The sequence below is a fragment of the Uranotaenia lowii genome, chromosome 3 (assembly GCF_029784155.1).
Source record: "Uranotaenia lowii strain MFRU-FL chromosome 3, ASM2978415v1, whole genome shotgun sequence".
Classification (NCBI taxonomy): Eukaryota; Metazoa; Arthropoda; class Insecta; order Diptera; family Culicidae; genus Uranotaenia; species Uranotaenia lowii.
This window is the reverse complement of record NC_073693.1, coordinates 324552255-324575301: the sequence shown is the minus strand read 5'-3', so window position 1 is coordinate 324575301 and position 23047 is coordinate 324552255. Positions and strand designations below refer to the sequence as shown.

The window sequence follows — 23047 nt, the reverse complement described above, 5'->3', positions numbered from 1 at the left end:
AGCATTTAAATGATCAGCAAAAGCCGCCATCTTGGGTTTCAAGATGGCGTCTGAAAGCAAAATTTGACTTTTTAGCCTTTAGCCAATACTCATATTAAGGCAGTTTCATGCAATTTTTAGTCATTTAAAGCATTTGAAAGTTTAGCAGAAGCCGCCATCTTGGATTTCATTATGGCGTCGGATAGCAAAAAAAAATACTTCTACCTAGTCCTAGTATAATTTTTCTCTCAATAGGTACTCATATTGTGGGGGTTTCGTTTGATTTCCAGTGATTACAGCATTTAAAAGTTCAGCGAAAGTCGCCTCTTCGGATTTCAAGATGGCGTCTGACAGGAAAAAATTGACTTTTTCTTGTTTAGCCCTTCCACCCAATATCCATAAAGTGGCGGTTAAATAAGATTTTTTGTCTTTTACAGCATTTAAAGTTAAGCGAAAGCCACCTTCTTGGATTTCAAGATGGCGTCAGATAGCGAAATTCGACTTCTACTTGTTAAGCTTTAACCATTACTGTTGTTGGGGTTTCATGCGATTTTAAGTCATTTACAACATTTTTAAGTTCAGCTGAAGCCGTTGGATTCTTAGATGGCGTCAGATAACGAGATTCAACTTCTACTCGTTTTTTTATTTTAACCTAAAAACCATATTGTAAAGGTTTCATGATATTTTCAGTTATTTAAAGCTTTGAAAATTGAAGCAGGAGTCGCCATCTTGGATAAGTGATGGTGTCAAGCAACAATTTTTTTCTACTTTTTGAGCCCTCTCACTCACTTGTACAGATTTTCATTTCACTTCCGGTTATTTGAAGTTTTCAAAGATTTTTATATATTTCATTTATTTTAACTCAAAACCAACACTTATAATTTATCAAAAATGTGTAAAATTGGAAATTCCAATTCAAATATGTGCTACCTAATATGAGCGTTTCCTGTTTTGACATCTTGATTAAGAACTGTCACTAAGTTTTATGGACTGAGTGCTTTTAAAAAACATGTAAAATAAAAAAATGGAGTAAACTTCTAAAGTTTGTGTTTTATTATAGTTTCAACAGAGCATTCATAACTCTTTCAAAACAACTAAAACAGTATGTTTGATAAAAGCTTTATTAGCGTTTTCAAAACTATCTGAAAAAATATTGTCGAAACAAGAATATAAGCATTTTGCATGACCATAATTAAACCGTCATAAAACGAGCTGCACAAAAAATGTCATAATAAAACATCCAAATGCTAGTTAGCTTTATCTGTGTTACTTGTAACGTTTTTATTTTGTTTCCCTCAGTCATACGCAATGCACGAGAATAACCGTCGCTGAGGTTCAAATCTTATACCAATAACGTTGAAATAATGAGATCTCATGATATCAGTAGGAATTTTGAGCATAGCTCTGAAATTTAATTGCGAAATGGTTTCGTTCTGTAGTTGTTTTGAACCCTTCGTAGGGTTTTGTTGTGAATATTTCTGTCCATGATTCTAAAAGCAAAACACGTTCGAATCGTTTACTACACATTCAAAGCTTGCAAAAACTCTGAAGGCGTATAAGATTTTTCTTTGTGGTTTTAAATTCTTAAATTTTGCGAATATTGGGGAAAAAATCTGTTCCAGAAGAAATTGTGTGAAAAATATCGTCGTAATTTAAATGAAGTAGCAAAAGTGAGTGACCCAAACAGTTGGTCTCCCTATAACCAATCGCATCGCTGATTTAGCCAGCTTATCCACCAGTAAGCTTAGAGAGAAATTGGAAACCACCTCGCTACCCACCTTGGACAGATCCGCCTGCTGGGTATTGATTTTCTCGCGTTGATACTTGATGAGCTGTATAAGATCCCGGTACTGGCCGGTTGATGCCGTCGCTGCCGTTGAGGAGGACCCAGTTGGGCCACCCGACGACCCATTCGTTCCGGATTCGTTCAGATTCAGCTCATTGAGCATCAGCAGCTCGTTGACATTGGTGGCTGTTGTCGTCGAGGATGATGGGGTTCCAGCGTTTGATGCAGCAGCTGCAGCTGCAGCCGCACTTAGGGCCAGGTTCATGTTGATGCTATCCTTCTCCAGTTTCCGGTTGATATTGTTGATGTTGAGATTGTTGTTGAGGGTCGTCTGGCTACTTCCACTGCCGTTGCTGCTGATGCTGGCGTTCGGATTACTGTTGTTGCCGTTGAGGATGTCTAGTTTATGTGAAAGGGGTGAGTTTCGTGGGGGCGGAGGGTCACGATAGGGTGGCGGAACCAGGGCCCCATTCGACGAGATACCGGTGATGGGTGAGTTGTTGGTGCCGCTCACCGGGCTTCCAATTAGCTGATTGTGATTGCTGCTGCTACTGACGCTACTTATGCTGCTCGAATCCAGCTGTAGCAGACTGTCGTTACTGCTCAGATGATTGGCACTGCTGGGTCCTCCTCCGTGGAATCGTGAACTATCTTTCAGGGTTGCTCCAACGATGGCCGTCGTCGTCGTCGTCGTCGTCCCTTGAGGCTGGTGGTGGGCAACCATATTGATGCCATTGCTGTACAGCAATCCGTTCAGCTTCCGGTCCAGGGAATTCCTCAGATCCGCCGCATTGAACTCACCCACAATTGCATTTCCGCCAATTTGCTGCTGTTGCTGCAGCCGTTCACTTTTGGGCTTTTTGACCACACTGGCGTAGGTCGCCTCAACTGGCTGCTGTTGATAATTACCGTTACTGGTACAACTACTGCTAGAACTACTATTGGAACTACTGGAGCTAGAACTAGTGCTAGTATTCGGCGATTTTTGCTGCTGCTGTTGAGGAACGCCTTTCACCACCCCCACCTGTTCGACCTTGACTGTTGGCGGTGTTGTTTTCGTGGCTGCGGTTGTTGTCAGTATACCTGAGGGGGTGCTGTTCGATGATTTACCGGTGCTGTTGTTGTTGTTGTTGTTGTTTTGGTTGTTGTTTATGGCGTTGCCGGTACTTTTCAAACTTGGCGGGGACCTGCAATGGAAAACAACACAGAAATAACATTAGCTTGGAAGTTTTTGAACTATCGAACAAATAACAGATAGCAGCAGCGAAAGGGGTTTGTATTGTTTTATTCGTTTTGTTGGAGCAGATGTGCGTTCAACTACATTTTTGCGGTTTGTTTGAACGATTTCAATAATTTATGGGGAGATTAGTTCGCAATGCAGGGCTTTGGAACATATGCTGTGTGCCACGTCGAATTTGAACATTGTTTAGCGAATGGCAAGAAATTGAATTTATACATCAAACACAAATTAATGACTTCGTTGATTATATGTACAACTAAAATTCTTTCATGACCGCTGCAAAAATAGGATTTTTGCTCCAATATCAGCAAGCAACAAGCATCAGTGTAAAATTAAAGATGATTTGGTTGATTCCAGAATTAGCGCAACGCGTTTATGATTTGTATAGATATTTGTATGGGCGAAGAGATTTTTGCATATAAATATATCCAGAAAATTCAAATTGGCCGTGTAGTTAAAGGGGTATAAAGGACAAAATTGATAAAAATCAAGATAACTATCTAGAACGAATCCTTGACTATCAAACATCATATAGTATTTTAATCATAACTTTATCCCACTATTTTCTTATGTTATATTCTCCAAAAAAAACCTGCTAACTGAAAATTACAATTTGTTTGGAGCCAAAGGGGTATAAGTGCAGCACTTATACCATGACCGTAGGAACGCCCCCCCCCCCCCCCATGAAGGTCCAAAAATGCCCCAAGTGAAATCTTTTTCACTAAGCATAAAATTTGAATTTTCAATCAAATTTTGATGAACTAAATACTTAAATGATTCAAGATTAACAATAGTCTAACAATCTCGACTCCAATACCTCGAAATCTTATTCCAGGACCACAATTCTACAACATTTTTTCAAAAATGTCTCACTTGTTGATCAATATATTTCTTAGTTATATGTGTATTGTGTTGTATCTTTTAAAACAAATTTTATCAAAAATAAAACATAAATGTTTTTTTTGAAGCCTGATTTTTCTGATGATTCTGAATCGGCTGATATGTTTTGAAAAAATTAAAAACAGTTTTCCATGTGTTTTACTTGTTGATTTTAATTTAGAAATTTGCCTGCATTTTGAACGGATTTTTGGGAAAATTTTGAAACAACATGCTCTAATTTCGAAAGGTTTTAGGATAAAATTGCTTGGATTTGCCCAGCCCGGATACTTACGGGAAAATATCCTAGTAAGTATTTAGTTTAATATTCTCGATTTTCAGTTTGGATCGTCATTGGTATAGAATCTTGCTTCGAACCTTGGTATTGCATTTCAATCTAAAATGTGATGATTTTTTCATTTTCGAAACTCATAATTTCGAAATATGAAAAGAAAATGTTTAAAATTCAAAAAAATTTAAGATTTATATCGGAAATTTTTATCCTAAATTTATGTGCAGAGTTGAAACATAAGAAAGTTTCAAAAGTCCAGAATTGGAAAACTTGAAACAAATTCATCATTTACAATTTTGTTCAATTTTTTCCAGTTCAACTACGAATGAATAATTGAAAAAATAACATATTTGTTTAACATTCAGAAATAAATAGAGTTAGAATAAAACGAACACACAATTTACAACATTCATTTACACTCTAACACTGAACACAAGAACAAAATTTGTTAGCATGAAATAATTTACCCCAGGCTATACTCCACCCTAGGTGCAAATTTGCTTCCACAATAGTCACAATCGACACAATTCTATGTACTACAGACCAAAGAATTTATTATTCCCGATCTTAAGCGAGATCTACACAATTCCCCCAAGCTAGGTAGATAGGCAGCTAGGGATGATAAAAGCTGGTCAGCTTCCAGCATCCAAGAACAGTTCTCGCGCCACCGGTCACCGATCAGGACAAGTCTATGTCGCTATCGGTTGTAAATAAAATTCCAAGTTGCAATCACAGTTGATTGACTTTTGATTACCGGTGAAGAAAATCCCGTTCAGTCCGTTTGACTTCCCAAGTGCCCCGATCTTGTCGTGTCGGCGGAGTCGCGATTTACACCCGCGAATCGTCCGCAAATAATTCAAGTCTCGTGTCGAACATGGTCCTTCGAGCCGGATGAATCTGGACCAAAGTGCTAGTGCCAAAGTGACCAAAAGGTTGACATTTTGCGGCTGGCCTGTGACCAGTAAATGGAACTATAGTTTCCGACATTGTGGGCATCTGAGAAGCCAAACGGGTTCTGCACGAACGTTGTGGTGCCTTAGGGCAAATTGTGCTATTGTGAAAACAAAAAAACCTTGGGGAAAATTAAAAACCCCTGAGTGGATCGAATATTGATCATTTGTGAAAATAAAACGAACAGACTGAACTGTTTGTGAAATTTTAAATCATAAAAAACTCCCTCAGTGTTCCCCATTGTGCTGGGAGGGTATTGCCTCAATTATTGATCGAAGTAAAATTAATTGCTTAAAGTGCTGGCTTAATTGTGCCGAAAAATAGTGAACAAGAATTCCGCTGGCAGTTTTCCTGCTCTGCCCCTTCGGATTTTGTATGCCGACGGCGTTTGATAGCTGCTTTACTGCTGGTTCCTGTTCGCTGTTTTTGGAAGCCCGAGTTGGCGCCGTGAAACGCGGCCGTAAGTCATCGCACTCAAATCAAAGGTGGGTTCGTTCCATTTTGTCCAGATTGGACAACAAATACATTTTTTGCGCGATTAGAGATGGCGAATGTCGATGACCCCGAAGGTGCTGTACGTCGGGAGCATTTGATTAGGTCAGAAAATATTTCGTTTTCGGTCCACACAATTAAGAAGTTTGTCGATGCATTTGACCCTAGCCGTCATAAAGATCAGGTGTCGATTAGGTTGGAGAGGTTGGAGCATTTCTATGTTCAATATGTTGAGGAAATAGTTCAGCTGCAATTGCTTCCCCCCGCTAGCCCAGAGATCGATTACAACGAGCGGTTAGAAAGTTTTGAAGCACAATATTACGAGCTGAAAACCCAGCTGACTCAACTGTTGCCAAAACGAGTGCAGGTTCCACAAAAGTCTAATCCCTTACCTTTGCCTCAAATCAATCACATCAAGTTCCCTGAAATTAAATTGCCAGAGTTCTCGGGTAATCCTCTCGATTGGCAATCATTCCACGACCGGTTCAATGCTGCTGTACACTCGTCTGATGAACTTTGCCCGTCGGAGAAATTTCAGTACCTAAAAGGTTTGCTGCGAGGAGAAGCTTCAGGTTTGATTTCCGAAATTCCTATCAGCGACGAAAATTACTCTGAGGCCTGGAAACGATTGATCGCGAGATACGACGATAAGCGCATCTTAGTAAAGTGTCACTTAGCCGAGCTTTTTGATACGTCACCTATGAAATGTGCACTCAGGCAAATTCTTATTATGATTCTCATAAGATGCATCTTATGAACCGCTTTTTAGAGTGTAAAATTGATTTTCATAAGAGTCTTATGAAATTCTTCCAATTTTCAAAGTAAGTTCTTATGAAAAATAGAAGAAGCGGCATTGTGAAAAAATAATGAACACATTCATTCCATCAGTCATTATTTTTCATCGCCACACGAAGCGTGAAACTATTATAGAGTTCCTAAAAGATAAGTGATTATCCATTCTAAATGGTAAGTTTATTTTTTGTAAACGTTGACATTATTTGTTAACTCAAACACATTATTTTTTGTTTACTTTTCAGCATATTGACCGGGAAAAAGTAAAAACTCAAAAGATCCTATGCGACAGAATAAATGTATTGGAACCGGGTGTTTGTGTGCTGCTGTTAGTGATAATGATGTAACAAATTAGCTAGAAAATAAATAAAATGTTTTTAATATCAATTATCTTGAGTTATTATCATCAAACATGACATTTTCTGTTTCCATAAGACCCTCTTATGAAAAGCAAAAACCTCTCAACGAAGTAGGCGTTCATTTGAAGAATTCATTCGCGTCATAAGACAATCTTATAAATTTCAATGATTTTTCTTATGGCGCCAGTTTATAAGAGAATCTTATGGCAAACTTAATAGTATTTTTCTGAGTGTGAGTCTGCGGAATCTCTTCTCAACCTCGTTGATCGATTTGACCGAAATGTGAGCATTTTGAAAAAGCTCGGTGAGCCCACAGACAGCTGGAGTTCACTTCTCGTTTTCCAACTCAGCAATAGATTAGAGCCGAACACCTTGAGGGAGTGGGAAAACCATATTGCTCGTGCCACCATGGCAAACCACGATTTGTCAGAGATGCCTCTCTATTCGGAAATGATAGTTTTTCTCCAAAACCACGCTCGTGTTTTGCAAGCTCTCGTTCCTGCACCTAGTCGCAATAGAGAACCAAGAATAAAGCTCCAGCCAAAGTTCTCTACCTTACACGTCGCTCAAGATTCCCACCCAAGCTATTCGACAGGGCGCAGCTGCCTCCAGTGTGGTAGCGACCACTATTTGTACCAGTGCTTTAAATTTCGAAAGCTCCCTCCGAAACAGCGATTTGATTTCGTCAAACAACATCGATTGTGTTTGAACTGCCTCAAGACATCTGCTCATGGTTGCAGAGATTGCTCGTCAGATGGTTGTCGAAAATGTAGGAAGCGACATCATACCCTCATACACCTCCAACCATTCGAACAAAAACTCGAAAATTCTAACCCATCCGAAAACCAACAACATAGAACTCAACCCTCCACCAATCCACCTTTTGCTCCCCGTACACAGTCACCTAGTCGAATTGCATCCACCTCCAGCACATCTCTCGTATCAGTGGACCAATTCGAAACACCAGCCTCTCTCGCATCCACTTCGTCTCAGCCCCCAACGACCCCACATCAGGCGTTCACGGCCCACTCGGCGAAGCTTCCCACCGATATTGTTTTGCTTTCCACGGCGCTGGTTTATATCGAGGACTGTGCAGGAGAAAAGTTTACCGCCCGAGTTTTGCTCGATAGTTGCTCGCAGTTTAATTTGATGACGGAGTCGTTCTATCAGAAACTCAAACTGCCTATTGAGAAAGATCACGTTAAGCTTGGTGGGGTTGGGCAACACGTCACTTCGGTGTACAGATCAGTAAAATCCATCGTTTCGTCTCGGGTTTCGGCTCTCAGTTGGCAGCTTAAGTTCCTCGTTTTGCCTACCATCTCTCATGACCAACCCGCCCATCCACTGATGACTACAGATTGGGAGACTCCCAGTTGGATTACTCTGGCAGATCCAACTTTTTGTACGCCTGCTGCTGTCGATGCTCTCTTGGGTGCGGACGTTTTCTTCCAGCTTTTACGTTATGGCAAAATTACACTCGGAGATCATTTGCCCATTCTCCAAAACACCGTGCTGGGCTGGATAGTTTCTGGTAGGTGCTCTAGTCGCTCGTCTGAGGTCGAAATTCAGAGATGTCATCTCACACACAACCAACGCCTGGAACAGCTTGTGAATCGATTTTGGGCCCTGGAAGAATGCGGATCCAAAACTTGTTGGTCTCCTTCTGAAAAGCTTTGTGAGCAACATTTTGTCGAAAATGTGTCGCGCAACACAGATGGGAGATATGTTGTACGCCTACCGATGAAGAAAGAGCTTTTACCCCGTTTGCGCGACAATCGATTCAATGCGCAGCGTCGTTTTTTCGCGCTTGAGCGCAAATTGGATGCAAATCCAACGCTTCGAAAGCAATATGAGGACTTTATCAATGAGTATCTCCAATTGGGCCATATGAGGCAAATCGCTCCATCAGAATTGTCTAAAGAAAATGAATCTTTACCCCGCTATTTTTTGCCCCACCATGCTGTCCTGCGCCCCGAGAGCTCCACCACGAAACTCCGCACAGTATTCGATGCCTCCTGCAAAAGCTGCTCCGGTCTGTCGCTCAACGACGTTCTTCTGGCTGGGCCTACAATTCAAGACACACTCCTGAGCATCGTGTTGCGGTTCAGAATGCATGCCTACGTCGTCACTGGAGACATTGCCAAAATGTATCGTCAGGTGCTGGTGCATGATGAGGATCAGCCATTGCAGCGAATATTTTGGCGAAGCAGCAAAAGTGAGGAGCTCAAAACGTACCAGCTGCTTACGGTGACGTATGGTACGAACTGTGCACCCTTCCTCGCCACTCGCGTCCTCCAGCAGCTCGCAGAAGACGAACGTTCTCGATACCCTCTGGCGGCTCCTGTTGTGATTAAAGACCTATACATGGATGATCTTTTAACTGGGCAAGATGATCTGGAGAAACTTAAAAAGATTTGCACCGAGCTGCTCAGCATTTTTTCGTCGGCTGGCATGGATCTGCGGAAAATATCGTCGAACTCGCAACAAATATTGAATGATGTTCCCGAAGAATGCAGAGAAACAAAAACGCTTATCGAATTCGATTCTGAATCCCCAATCAAGACTCTCGGTTTGCTGTGGGAGCCAGCAACCGATTCGATTCTTTACAAAAGGCCAAACTTTACTCGTCACAAGTTCTACACGAAAAGAATCATTCTCTCGCAAACTGCAAGCTTTTTCGACCCTCTAGGTTTGCTGGGTCCTGCAATCGTCAAGGCTAAAATAATCATCCAAACTCTTTGGAAATTGAATTTTGATTGGGATTATCGTTTGCCCGAAAATTTCACGCTAGAGTGGGAGGAATATCAAAGCCAATTCCATCGTTTAAAAAACTTCACCATCCCTAGGCACGTAAAATCGCTCTGCCGCCCAGCTTGCGTTCAAATGCATGGTTTTAGCGACGCATCAGAACACGCATATGGTGCCTGCGTTTACTTGCGTTCTGTTGCTCCTGATGGATATGTTACCATACGTCTTCTCGCCGCCAAATCTCGTGTCGCACCAGTAAATACGAAATCGATCGCACGCTTGGAACTATGTGGTGCTCTGCTTCTTTCCCGCTTATTGCTCATGGTCTGCGACAGCATCGGGTTGCAGGACAACATCTTTTTATGGACCGACTCTACAATTGTGCTGCACTGGTTGTCTGCTAGTCCATCTTCTTGGCAGACGTTCGTCGGAAATAGAGTTGCGGAAATCCAAGAGCTAACAGCTCACTGCTCCTGGCATCACGTTCCTGGTACCGAAAATCCCGCTGATTTGATCTCAAGAGGTCTTGACATCGGCGATCTTATCGACAGCTCGTTGTGGTGGAATGGCCCTCCATGGTTAGCAGAGGCGAATCAACCGTGGCCAGAGGCACCTGAAAGCTTTGACAACATCAAAGAGAAGCATTTGGAGGCAAGAAAGGGATTAGTTCTGTCCATCGCAAATTCGTCCGAGACAGACCTCATCGAAAATTTTTCGTCGTTCACTCACTTGTTGAGAATCGCTGCACTGTGCAGGCGGTTTTTCGCCAAAATTCGTTACTGCCGACAAGTTAGAAAATCATTGCCTCATCCTACTGAACCACCACTCCCTGGGCCTATCACTGTAGACGAACTTAACGAAACACTCCTCGCAATTGTACGCCGAGTTCAAGAGCAAACTTTCGGCCAAGAATTTGCTGCCTTGCGTTCTGAAAAACCGCTACCTTCGTCATCGCCGCTTCGCTACCTGGCCCCCAAGCTGTGTGGTGACTTAATTCGTGTTGGTGGCCGGCTTTCTTACGCATCCATTTCGTCCGAGGCAAAAAATCCTCTCGTACTACCACGCAACCATTATTTGTCTCGTCTTATCGCCGAAACCATGCATCGAGATCAACTTCATTGTGGCCCTCAATTTCTGCTAGCCACGCTTCGTCAACGCTTCAGGCCGCTTGGTGGTCGGAATTTGGTCCGCAACGTCGTGCATGGATGCGTTACATGCGTAAAAGCCCGCCCTCGGTCATTATCCCAGCAGATGGGCCAACTTCCTGCTGTACGAGTCACCCAATCTTATGCGTTCGAAAACGTTGGGATCGATTTCGCTGGCCCATTTTATTTGAAAAGGCCGAGTCCGCGGTCGGCGCCTGTGAAATCGTATGTGGCTGTCTTCATCTGTATGGCCACGAAAGCAGTTCACCTGGAGCTGGTCAGCGACCTGACATCAGCCTCATTCATCGCATGTCTCCGCCGATTTGTGGGCCGGCGTGGCAGACCAGCAAACATCTTCTGCGATAATGCCACAAACTTCGTTGGGGCTGATCGAGAGCTGCGCAACTTATTTCGATCCACTGAACATCGTCACGCAGTAGGGGATTTTTTTTTATTATCTGACAATTTGCGCCGGGGGTCTTCAGATTTTCCCCAAAATTGAAAATTTGGTTCATTTTTGCGACTTAAAAATACATGTATTTTTTCAGATTTCTAACATTTTTATTTTTTGAGTTAGCTTCGGTTAGATTTTTTTGTCAATAAAAAATAACCATTTTTCAAAGCTACATAACTCTGTTGTTTCTCAACGGAAATTATAAAATAGCACATCAAAATGCATTGAAATTTTATCAGCTTTCCAAATAGAATAGTTGAAAAAAATAAAATATTGACCTTCAACATGAAAAGTTGTAAATAAACTTTAAATGGCCTCTAAAAGTACCGTCTGCACCACCGAATATTTTGCAAAAAATACCATTGTGTAGCTCGATTCATGATGCAACTTTCATCTGAAGACACCAAAGTGGGCCATTAACACCCTGAAGAGTTATGAAAGAAATAATGACAATAAATCTCTTTTTTTGCATCGAAAACAAACAATGGTGGAACAACTGCACTCACATATGGAGATAGCAAGCACTTCTAACAACATCGAAACAAAAGAACTTACCAAAGCAGGTAAAAAACACTATTTTTTGGGCTTTGTAGAGTGTTTGCAGCAAAACTGACTTTAAATTTTAACCAAAATTCTGAGTATCGTATTGTTTATGTGATATAACTAATAATGGGAATGTTGGTTTTACAACCTGGTCATATACTATATAACTTATAAATTTTTCGATCAAAGATCATTGTGAAGCATAATCAATGCCAATAGTAGAAGGCTCAGTCTCTGTGTTTGGGATCACAAAAATGTGATTAAAAAAATGAAATATAGACGTGCTTTAAATAGTTTTTATATCGGGAGCTAAGCACTGGACACCAAAATCCTTTCCCATTGATCAAAAAAGTATGAGAAAGTGGCACAAATGGTGTAGAAATAATCAAAGAGCTCAGTATGGCCAGCCCAGGCTGTAAAATGATGAAAATGTGATACTTTTACCGTATTCGTTTTCTACATTCGCCCAGTTTTGAGGTTTACCATACTAGAACGAACATAATTCGTCGTCAGTGTTTTGCTACCTCGATCGCTCACACACGAATCTTCAGTGTTCCACCGTCCATTTTAAATCAAATCTGGGGAATTACTACTTACTTCTAAAAATGGCAGTAAAATGTGCATAACTTGTTGTGACCTGGTGCAAAACTGGGTATACACGAATACGTTATTAGATTTTTGGATATAACATGAAGTCCGTTAAGCTGCAACAATCTACCGCCCCTTCTTTCATAACAGTCCCATATACAAAAATAAGCCAGCGAGACAATCAGCTTTTTCTGTTTTGGAATTTATTTTTAAACTGTGACCACCACTTTCAGCATAAACGAAAATCGTTTCTAGGTTGTCATAATAAATCGTTAGGCCTGAAATTTTCGAAATTGGGTTATTGGTAAGGTCGAGAGCACCATTTTTATTCATTATGGGACTGTTAATCGACCATATTTGAAACCTTTTTCGAATCTACTAGCATAACAGTCCCATACAAAATATATTTTTCTCACCAAGCTACTTTCTAAGACTTAAATTTGATCATTTTTGAACATCTAAATGCAATTGTCAGAAAAAGAAACATACTTTTGCAAAAAAAATATAATGAATTCCACATTGTAAGTTGAATCTTTTTACGATTTTTGATTGCATCCGATAGTTTTTCGCTCAGGAAGTCATTCCTAAGGAAGTCAGACCTGCCTTCGAAAACTAGTGTGCATCATTCGACATCAAGTGAGTTAAAAAAATGTTTAAATGATTCAAAGCAATAAACCAAAGACTATTTCGCCGAAAGAAACATTGAAAAGTAACCAAATCCGTGTTATTTCACATATGGAACTGTTATTCGGGTATATTTCATATAGGACAGTCACAAATTGATATTTTTTTTCGAAATTTGTAGAACAAAACCTCTTTTTTTAGTGTTTTATTTTGAATCCCTATGTTGACCTAAAATGACGAAAATTCATATGGGACTATTATGTGAGTAGGGTCAGTCTACAAAGCCCAAAAAATAGTGTTTTTTTACCTGCTTTGATAAGTTCTTTTGTTTCCATGTTGTTAGAAGTGCTTGCTATCTCCATATGTGAGTGCAGTTGTTCGACCATTGTTTGTTTTCGATGCAAAAAAAGAGATTTATTGCCATTATTTCTTTCATAACTCTTCAAGGTGTTAATGGCCCACTTTGGTGTCTTCAGATGAAAGTTGCATCATGAATCGAGCTACACAATGGTATTTTTTGCAAAATATTCGGTGATGCAGACGGTACTTTTAGACGCCATTTAAAGTTTATTTACAACTTTTCATGTTGAAGGTCACTATTTTATTTTTTTCAACTATTCTATTTGGAAAGCTGATAAAATTTCAATGCATTTTGATGTGCTATTTTATAATTTCCGTTGAGAAACAACAGAGTTATGTAGCTTTGAAAAATGGTTATTTTTTATTTACTAAAAAATCTAACCGAAGCTAACTCAAAAAATAAAAATGTTAAAAATCAGAAAAAATACATGTGTTTTTAAGTCGCAAAAATTAACCAAATTTTCAATTTTGGTGAAAATCTGAAGACCCCCGGCGCAAACCCGTCAGATAATAAAAAAAATCCCCAGTAGTCAACGAAACTGCCGATCAACTAGTGCGATTCAACTTTATACCACCACGATCTCCCTCATTTGGTGGCCTTTGGGAATCGTGCGTGAAGATTATGAAACACCATCTTCGTCGTATCATCGGGAATGCGTTCCTGAGCTACGAGGCATTCATCACCGTGCTGGCGCAGGTCGAAGCCTGCCTCAATTCGAGGCCAATCACTCCATTGACATCCGATCCAAACGACATGAGAGTGCTCACCCCCGGGCATTTCATCACTGGTCGCCCCCTGAATGCCCTACCCGAACGTGACGTAACGAACGCTCCAGAAGGCCTCCTACACCGCTGGGAAAGAGTCCAGCAGCAGACGCAGCATTTTTGGCAACGGTGGCACCACGAGTACCTCACATCCCTCCAGCAACGGTACAAGTGGTCAAAGAAAACGAGCAACCTGATCAACGGAGCAATGGTTTTGCTCAGAGACGATATCCTGCCGATCCTGAAGTGGCCAATGGGTCGAGTGGTGGCCGTACATCCTGGTTCCGATGGTCTGGTTCGCGTGGCCACAATCAAGCTGCCCAACGGGTCAACAACAAAGCGAGCCATCTCCAAACTCTGCGTTCTCCCCATCGAGGTCGATCCTGCAGCGCTCGAACATCTACTACCCGAGGTCAACGAGGTCCAGAATTCCACAGAGTCAACTGGCGACTCTGGTGACATCGAAAACGAAGAAGAAAGTGTTGAAGCTTAAATCGTTCAAGGTGGCCGGTGTGTTTAACATTCAGAAATAAATAGAGTTAGAATAAAACGAACACACAATTTACAACATTCATTTACACTCTAACACTGAACACAAGAACAAAATTTGTTAGCATGAAATAATTTACCCCAGGCTATACTCCACCCTAGGTGCAAATTTGCTTCCACAATAGTCACAATCGACACAATTCTATGTACTACAGACCAAAGAATTTATTATTCCCGATCTTAAGCGAGATCTACACAATTCCCCCAAGCTAGGTAGATAGGCAGCTAGGGATGATAAAAGCTGGTCAGCTTCCAGCATCCAAGAACAGTTCTCGCGCCACCGGTCACCGATCAGGACAAGTCTATGTCGCTATCGGTTGTAAATAAAATTCCAAGTTGCAATCACAGTTGATTGACTTTTGATTACCGGTGAAGAAAATCCCGTTCAGTCCGTTTGACTTCCCAAGTGCCCCGATCTTGTCGTGTCGGCGGAGTCGCGATTTACACCCGCGAATCGTCCGCAAATAATTCAAGTCTCGTGTCGAACAATATTTAAAACCATAAATTCAGAATCAAATACAAAAATTCTGGCCAAGGGTTCTGATTTAAATTTGCTTTTTGGTTTCAAATTGATAGAATTTCTTTTTTGGAATTTAGATTCAGATTTTGAATTTGGGTTAAAAATGCACAATTCAGACTTGGAACTAAAATCCAAGGTTTGTTTTCAGATTAAGCTCAAATTAAAGTTTTATGATCAATATTAAAATATCGATGTAAAAATGTCATTAAGGATTCAAATTGAAGGAGATTGCAGTTTCACAACTTTGATTCTTGATTCAAAATTAAAACTTCAAATTCATCAAAGTCAGAATAGAACCACAAACCACAAAGAAACACAATATATGAAAAATAAAATCTGGATTCACTTCGAAGAGTTTTTTAAATCTTGATTTTAATTTTGAAAACTTTTTATGATTATTTTTGAACTTGTTTTTCATCCTTACTCCTTTTTCTTTGCTCCTGATCCATCGTTGCACAGAATGAATTGTATTATCAATATTTTAGCTGTTTTTCAAAATTCTCAAAATAATTCTGAATCATGTTATTTGGAATGTTTACTGATAAAATGAAGCTTTTTAAGATATTTTCTGCTGTAAAATATGCCTCTGACAACAGTTTTAATTTATCTTGTTGTTTTTCGCGCGATTTTTCTGCTAATTTTTAAACAAAATTTTTAAGTTTCCTTCTACGCAAATAAGATTTTACGTCTGAAAAAAAAAATATTTTTAAATCGGTTTTCTTTACGAAACGTTTGTTAGACAATTTTAACACCATGATTTTGGAAAAAAAACTACGATTCATACATACCCAGAGAAAATATCTGATCGTGCATCGATTGGTCTGCTAAATCTCCTTGATCTGTCCCATATTTGTACATCAGTACGTTGCAAGATTTGTATGGAAATTTAAATTTATAAGTCTTACACAATACACAATACACAATAAAGGCCCGAAATATTACTTATTTTATGTGCAATTTTCTCAGTAATTCAAATTTGCCGTCGTTTTAGAACGGAGACATCTAAGTGAATCATTTTTCGGCTCTTATTATTCAGAAAAATAAACAGTCATAACATAAATCAGTTTTGCCGGAAAATTGTTGAGATAGAATATTATAAGAAGTAAATGTTTCTAGAAGACTGATGAAATGCTACAAAGGTTATTACAAATAATCCCACTTTCGTGTGAAATAAATTTTAATCCATTAATTTTTTGAAAATAGTAATTATTATACAAAATTACAAATCTTGAGTCATTTTTAAGCTGAAAATTGATAATCATTATGTAGAACTCGATCGACTTCTAAGTGAGTCCCAAAGTTTTTTTCAGTTTTGAGTTTTAACAACAACATAACAACAGAAGGTACGTAAAACTATAACTTAATTTTAACCAATTTATTGTCTTTTTCCAAAGGGATTTTCCAACATTGCATTAATCTTATTGTGTAAGAGAAACCATGGTTTATGATAAAACACTTTATATTTTATTTTTAATATTCTGTATTTAACAAAACTGAGAAGAATAAAAATTCAAATTTGATTTTTTACGGAAGTTGAAATTACTTGCATTTTTATGGATAGTTCATAACACAAGGCAACAATTTTTTTGCATTTTTTTTTTCGAGGTGCAGAAGATTGACAAACTGTTTTGACTAATTTTGAAGCGCTGATTTAGTTTTTCTATCAATAATCAATAACTCCCGTATTTTGGCGATTTGTTAAAAATAAACAAAAAGAAATTTTCAATATTTATTTTCTCAGATGTCAAAGTTTCTTGCCGTCTTCCGGAAAGTTGATAATTTTATTAAAATCTATATCTTCGAATTTTTGAAAAAAATTTTGTCCTTTTCAAAAGTTATCTCGAAAACAAGAGCTGATAGAAAAAAAACTTAATGGATCCTTTAATACTTTTGAAACCGTTAGTCAAATCGTTTCGCTGTGTTCAACAAAGTTGCTTTATGAGTTAAAATCTATAATTTCAATTAATCAATGACTTTTTAAAATGATTTCGTCAATAGTTGTTATCTTATTCGTAGCTATTGAAATTTCTGAAAGTTAGAGAATTTATTTTAAGCGAATCATTAAAACAATTATATCTCGTCAAGACCTGAATCCTCGATCGAATGAAAGTTGATAAATTTATTCAAATTCACCTTTATCTTTTCATCTAGGTTTATTTTTTAAAAAGTTATGAAAGATTGGCTCTTGGGCCAAACCCGTCCAATATAAAAATTTACACACATTCACTCAGAGGAAATCTTATTATAAATTTCATAAGATACATCTTATGAACCACTTTTTTGCGTCCAAACTAATTTTTCATAAGAGTCTTATGAAATTCTTTCAATTTTCAAATGATGTTCTTATGAAAAATAGAAGAAACGGCATTGTGAAAAAATGATGAACACATTCATTCGTAGCATCAGTTTTTTTTTCACCATCTAATAGTACGAAGCAATCGCCAGTTCATAGTTATTATAGTTTTCCTTTAATGTTAAATGTTATTGTTATCTCCGGAATGGTAAGTTCGATTTGATGTTTTTGGTATAAACGTTGAATATATTAGTAAACTAAAATACATTATTTGTTTACTTTTCAGCAAGCTGATCGGCAAAAACCGAAAGGTCGAAGATTAAGATGTGGCAAAAAAAAAACTTTGATGGAGCCGTCTGTTGATGTGCTGCTGATGGTGACCATGAAGGATTTAATTTTAAACAAATTTGGCAAACAATAAAGTGAATGTTTTCAGCATGAAATATCGAGAATTTTTCTTATTAGAAAGTGATTTACTGTTTCCATAAGAATCTCTTATGAAAAGCAACAACCTTTCATTGAAGTAGGCGTTCATCTTCAGAATTCATTCGCGTCATAAGACAATCTTATGAATTTCATTAATTTTTCTTATGGCGCCACTTCATAAGAGAATCTTATGGCATACATAACAGTATTTTTCTGAGTGTTATATTACGAAATCTAGAGGTGATTGACAATATCTAACAAAGGTTTTGAAATTAAAGACGTTAAAATCTTCCCAAATCAGTTTGTGAAACATAGGCTTTAAATATGTTGCTCTCCTGTGTAATTGATTCAAAATATCAATTAACATTATTAAGAATTATAATGCTAATTTTCAATATATTTGCCAACGCTGATAAAATCGATACTTTTTAAAATTAACCCGTCAACCTCAACAACTTGAGCTGTAAGAAATCTAATTGCGCTGATGGATTCAGCCAAAATGCGTTGAATTTTTCACATCAAAGATAAAAACATTTTGTTGATCTGTGTATTGTTCAAGAGTAAAGGGGAATGAAAATTTTATAATTAAACCTTGAGGATTTTTCATGATATTTAGGAGCTATTTGCCATTTTGTAAGAATATTAACCTCCCACTTCAACATTTGTCCATGTTGCAAATAACAATTTTATAAGAAGATTTACTGCTAAAAAAATAATTATGAGATAAATTCAAGTAATAGGTTATGAAAAAGTTCAAGAGGATTGCCACTTCTAGGATAGCAATTAAAAGAATTGAAGTTATTTTGAAACCCAGATGCATGTAAAAATTCATGTTTGTGCTGGAAATAAACGGATTTTGCCAATCAGACCAACACGAATATCAAATTTTTCTTATGTCACTCCAACCGCCACCCCTCCCTCCCCGGTTTTCACAAAAGTTCTGAAAGCAGAATTAATAAAATAAGATGTACTTTATTGAAAAAAATTGATAATTCTTCGAAAACTCAAACATTTTAAAGAGCGAAAGTCAAACAGTTGAAGATGGGCATTGTTTCACCATAAATATTCGATATTTTTTTTTTCAAATTTTGAATCTATGGTTTTCTTTGTTTGATATTTTTCAGTGATTTATGTAACACAAAATTAAAACTGCTGCTTTCACGTTTCAGACTACTGAAATTCAGCCATCTTCAGAAAAAAAATGGTTTTGCCCCGTGTTTTCCTATCGACCGTATCTAAATATCAAATAGAATTTGATATTAAGAGACGGACGTTAGGGAAACATGCGGCAAAACAAGTTTTTTTCTGAAGTTGTTTGAAATTCAGTAGGCCGAAACGTGAAAAACAGCAGTTTTAATTTCATCTTACATAAATCATCGAAAAATATCAATCGATGAAACCATAGAGAGGTGCGGTGATCAAAAGCAAACAACAAATTTTGAATCTAAAATAACTCGATCTTCCGATATTCAGCACGGTTGTTTTTTCATGTAAGATTGTGTCAAATTTGTTCCAATTTATTTATAATAAGGATTATTTTTCATAATTCCCCTCCCGCGTGATGTTTCAACTCCAAGTGACAAAAGAAAAAAATCAAATTTGTGCTGGCTCAACTACTACAACAAAAAAGGTTGATTCAAAATCTGGTTTGAATGAACTTAACACAATTTGAGAGATTTATAGAAAAAAAAGTTGCGTAAATTGCAGCTTTTTCCAGACATGCTGATATAAGCTGCGAAATTTACAAAAAATCGCTTTTAAACAATATTTTGACGGTTGCCATGCAGAAAGTGGATACTTTCACGCATGTCAAGAAACATAATTAATAATACAATTCAGCTAGTGCATGAAAATTTCTAAGTATAATCTGTTTTCAGGATATGAATTTTTTTTATGTTTAAGGTCCTCAATATTTCTTGCCTAAATTGCTTTTACATTGTAATAAGAGGTATGAACTGAGCTCACAATTGAACAGACATCAAAATGATAATCAAAATTATTTTATTTTTATGATATAAAATGCATAAAAAATTGATTAAAAAAAATAATTAAATTTTCTAACAGCAGTAAGACGTTGAAAAGATTCCGAGATTTCTTAAATATTTGTAACAAGTATGTATAGGACAAAGTTTTGGTATTGTGGAATTTTTGGGCCATTTTTTACTTAAAAGGTTTGATTTCTTTAAAAAAATTTGGACGAGTAAATTTGCGAATAAACTCGAATTAGCAAACTTTTTTCAAAGCTCTTCAGACATTTGACTTTTTGAAAAAACAGTTCGATTAGTTCTTTAAATTTACCAGAAATCTCAAATAAAAAAAAAAACATTATACTATACATGGCCTAAACGTAGCCCGCGAATGCCAATTTGTGTTATGGAAGAAGAATTATACTTAAAAATAGAGCAAGAGGTTTTTCTTACTTTCTATCCGACGTAGGACTGTTATCGAAAAAGAGTGGACACGGGTTATTCAATGTTATAAAGTAAGTATACCAACTTGAAATATGAAAAAAAAAAATGTTGAAAAAGTTATACTGAAGTTGGCAAAGGTGGAGTTAACCTATCGTTGGATGAATCAATTCTGCTCAATCAGTTCTGCTCAAATGATGTGCGAAAAAGTTAATTTTCATATATGTGTTTTTAAATTTAAATTTAAAAATTTAATTTTAATTTAAATGGATGCGAAATTTCCGGTGTTTCAAATGATTAAGATGTTCCATTCTAATCTGGATGGAAAAAAGGACCAGAAATTCGGATAAGAGAGGAAGCTGCTGTTCGTTTCTAAAATTCTTGAAATGTGTGACTTTTTTCAAAAAAAAAATTAAAAAAATTGTTCTTAGTCGTCACAATACAGCAAAAGCAGTTTAAAAAATGCTAAATCGAGTTAGAATAAAAAAAAGAAAACAATATGCTCTTCACAGGGTTATAATTCAAATTTTCTTATACATATTTACATAACAGATCACAATGTTTATACAAGCACTTTTAAAAAAAAATTGTGGAAAAAAGTTGTGGCTTCTGGAAGAGAACTGAACATAAACCGAATCTGACATAAGTTAGCTTCCTTGTTTGCAATTTTTTAACATTGTTAAAAAATAATAAACTGATGGCTTAAAATGAATTTAATAAAAAAAATAGACACTAAGTGTGCTTGGAATAAAAACGTTGTATTTACGGTTTGAAGTGCTCTGCATTTTTTAACATTGGTCACAGTAAATGAAGAGACCTACTGTAAAAAGCGATAAAACATATTATTTTTGGCTCAAATTTGTTAACTGAGGAGGCTTTTCAGGCATTTTCTCCATTTGTGGTCCTTTGCTACTCTGCCCCTACTCACATAACAGTCCCATATGAATTTTCGTAATTTTTCATCTAACCTGACAGTTCGTCATTTTGAACATAGGGCTTCAATATAAAACAATAAAAAAAAGAGATTTTGTTCTAGAAATTTCGAAAAAAATATCAACTTGTGGCCGTCCCATATGAAATATACCCGCATAACAGTCCCATATGTGAAATACCACGGATTTGGTTACTTTTCAATGCTTCTTTCGGCGAAATGTCTTTGATTTATTGCTTTGAATCATTTAAAAAAGATTTAACTCACTTGTCGAATTTTGCACCCTAGTTTTCGAAGCCAGGTCAGAAAGAAGGAAGGAATGTCTTCCTAAGCGAAAAACTATCAGATGCAATCAAAAATCGTAAAAAGATTGTATTGAAATGTACATTTTTACGATATTTCAAACTGATTTTTTGGATTTTTTCAAACACCTAACTCTTATCATAAAAAACAGGTGTCCACTTTCTTTCGTGAACACTCTTTATAATTGTCCAAATCTTGAAATGAGGTATGATATCCCTGAGGATAAGCTAAGTTTAATTTTCAATTATTTTTAAGACAACATGTTGCAAATTATAATTGTTTGGAATTTAATCAAATTTTCTGTTGATTTGCAAACTTTTAAATGACTTAATTCTGAAAAATCGTGATAATTTGGCTCTGTATTAAATAACTTATGAATTAAAAATATTAAATTTATCTCTACATTTGAATCTAAATCTCAATGAAGCCCATTAGGATTGTTGAGTTAGAATTTTGAACTGTTAATACATTAATTGAAGATTTGAAAAAAAAAATCCTTCATTTAAAAACGTTTAAAACTACCGTAAAACGGGGTTAGATGTTCACATTTTTCAATATTTTTCGATAATTTTTTCTGTTAATAATGTAACATGTTTTATTTTTTTTAAATCCATTACTGGACTCCTATGAACGTAAAACATGGTTTTAGAAATTGATTAGACTGCTAAAATTTTGATTAAAAAATCGATTTTGTCTTTGTTTAGAATTTGATGCTTTGGGGTAAAATTGATAAGTCTCTATTTTGACGGTTTTAACGAGCTTTCTCGATCGTCAATATATAGAAAAAGCGATTTCTGTATGTTTGTTTGTCCTCTATAGGCTCAGTCGTCTTAAAACCTTTAGATCAAAAATTTTGCATGAATGCTCATTGGGACCCCGGAATGATGAAAAATGTTTTAAGATTTTCGGATGACCCCATTTGAAGGGGGTCGTCCATGTAGGTATCACAAATATTATTTTTGCAATTTTGTCGTTATTAAACATCGAATTGTGATGAAAATTTGCAAAATGTACATGAGTGTTTTGACGAGCAATTAAATTCAGGTATCAAATTGAGGAACAGGGGTCAGCCAAAGGGGTCGTCCATATCAATTGTTTATTTTTAGGGTTTTTGACGTTATTATAAATCGGATTGTGATTAAAATTTACTCATTAGTATTTTGAGGAACGAGCATTCGAGTCCAGGTTTCAAATTTTGAGGAACAGGTGTCGGCCAAAGGGTTCGTCCATATCAAATGTTTTATTTCTTGAAGTTTTTGGCGATATTTTTCATCGGATGTGATGAAATAATGCACATGAGTAGGAAGGAAGGAACGAAAAATCGAATCCAGGCATCAAATTGAGGAACAGGGGTCGGCCAAAGCAGGCCCGTGCGAAGGACCCGTCCATGGGGGGTTTTTCGAAATTCAAATTTTGCCGAAAGCAAAAGCAATACTAAAAATACACAACAAATTAGTAAATTGATTTCTAAACCATTTTCTTACTTATAATTATCACACAAACTCAAAATATAATAAATTTTACTTAATTAAATAAAAATTAATCAACATGTTGAAAACGAATCAAAATGAATGTTCCAAACCAATGCTATTTCCGGTAAGTCATTGATATATCATTCCAAAT

At 37.1% G+C, this 23047-nt stretch overlaps 2 protein-coding genes across 13 annotated transcripts in view; one reads left to right on the top strand and one right to left on the bottom strand.

Annotated features, from left to right (window-relative positions):
- The window catches only part of LOC129750906 (type-2 histone deacetylase 1), a 446066-nt gene that overhangs the window by 62005 nt on the left and 361014 nt on the right, over nucleotides 1-23047 (bottom strand). For all 11 annotated transcript variants that reach the window (XM_055746085.1, XM_055746090.1, XM_055746091.1 and 8 more), the window contains one exon: nucleotides 1758-2952. In XM_055746085.1, coding sequence (XP_055602060.1) covers nucleotides 1758-2952 — 1195 coding nt within the window. The remainder of the gene's footprint in view (nucleotides 1-1757; nucleotides 2953-23047) is intronic.
- LOC129750907 (microtubule-associated protein Jupiter) overlaps nucleotides 1-23047 on the top strand; it is a 619733-nt gene that overhangs the window by 262088 nt on the left and 334598 nt on the right. The gene's annotated exons all lie outside the window — the stretch shown is intronic.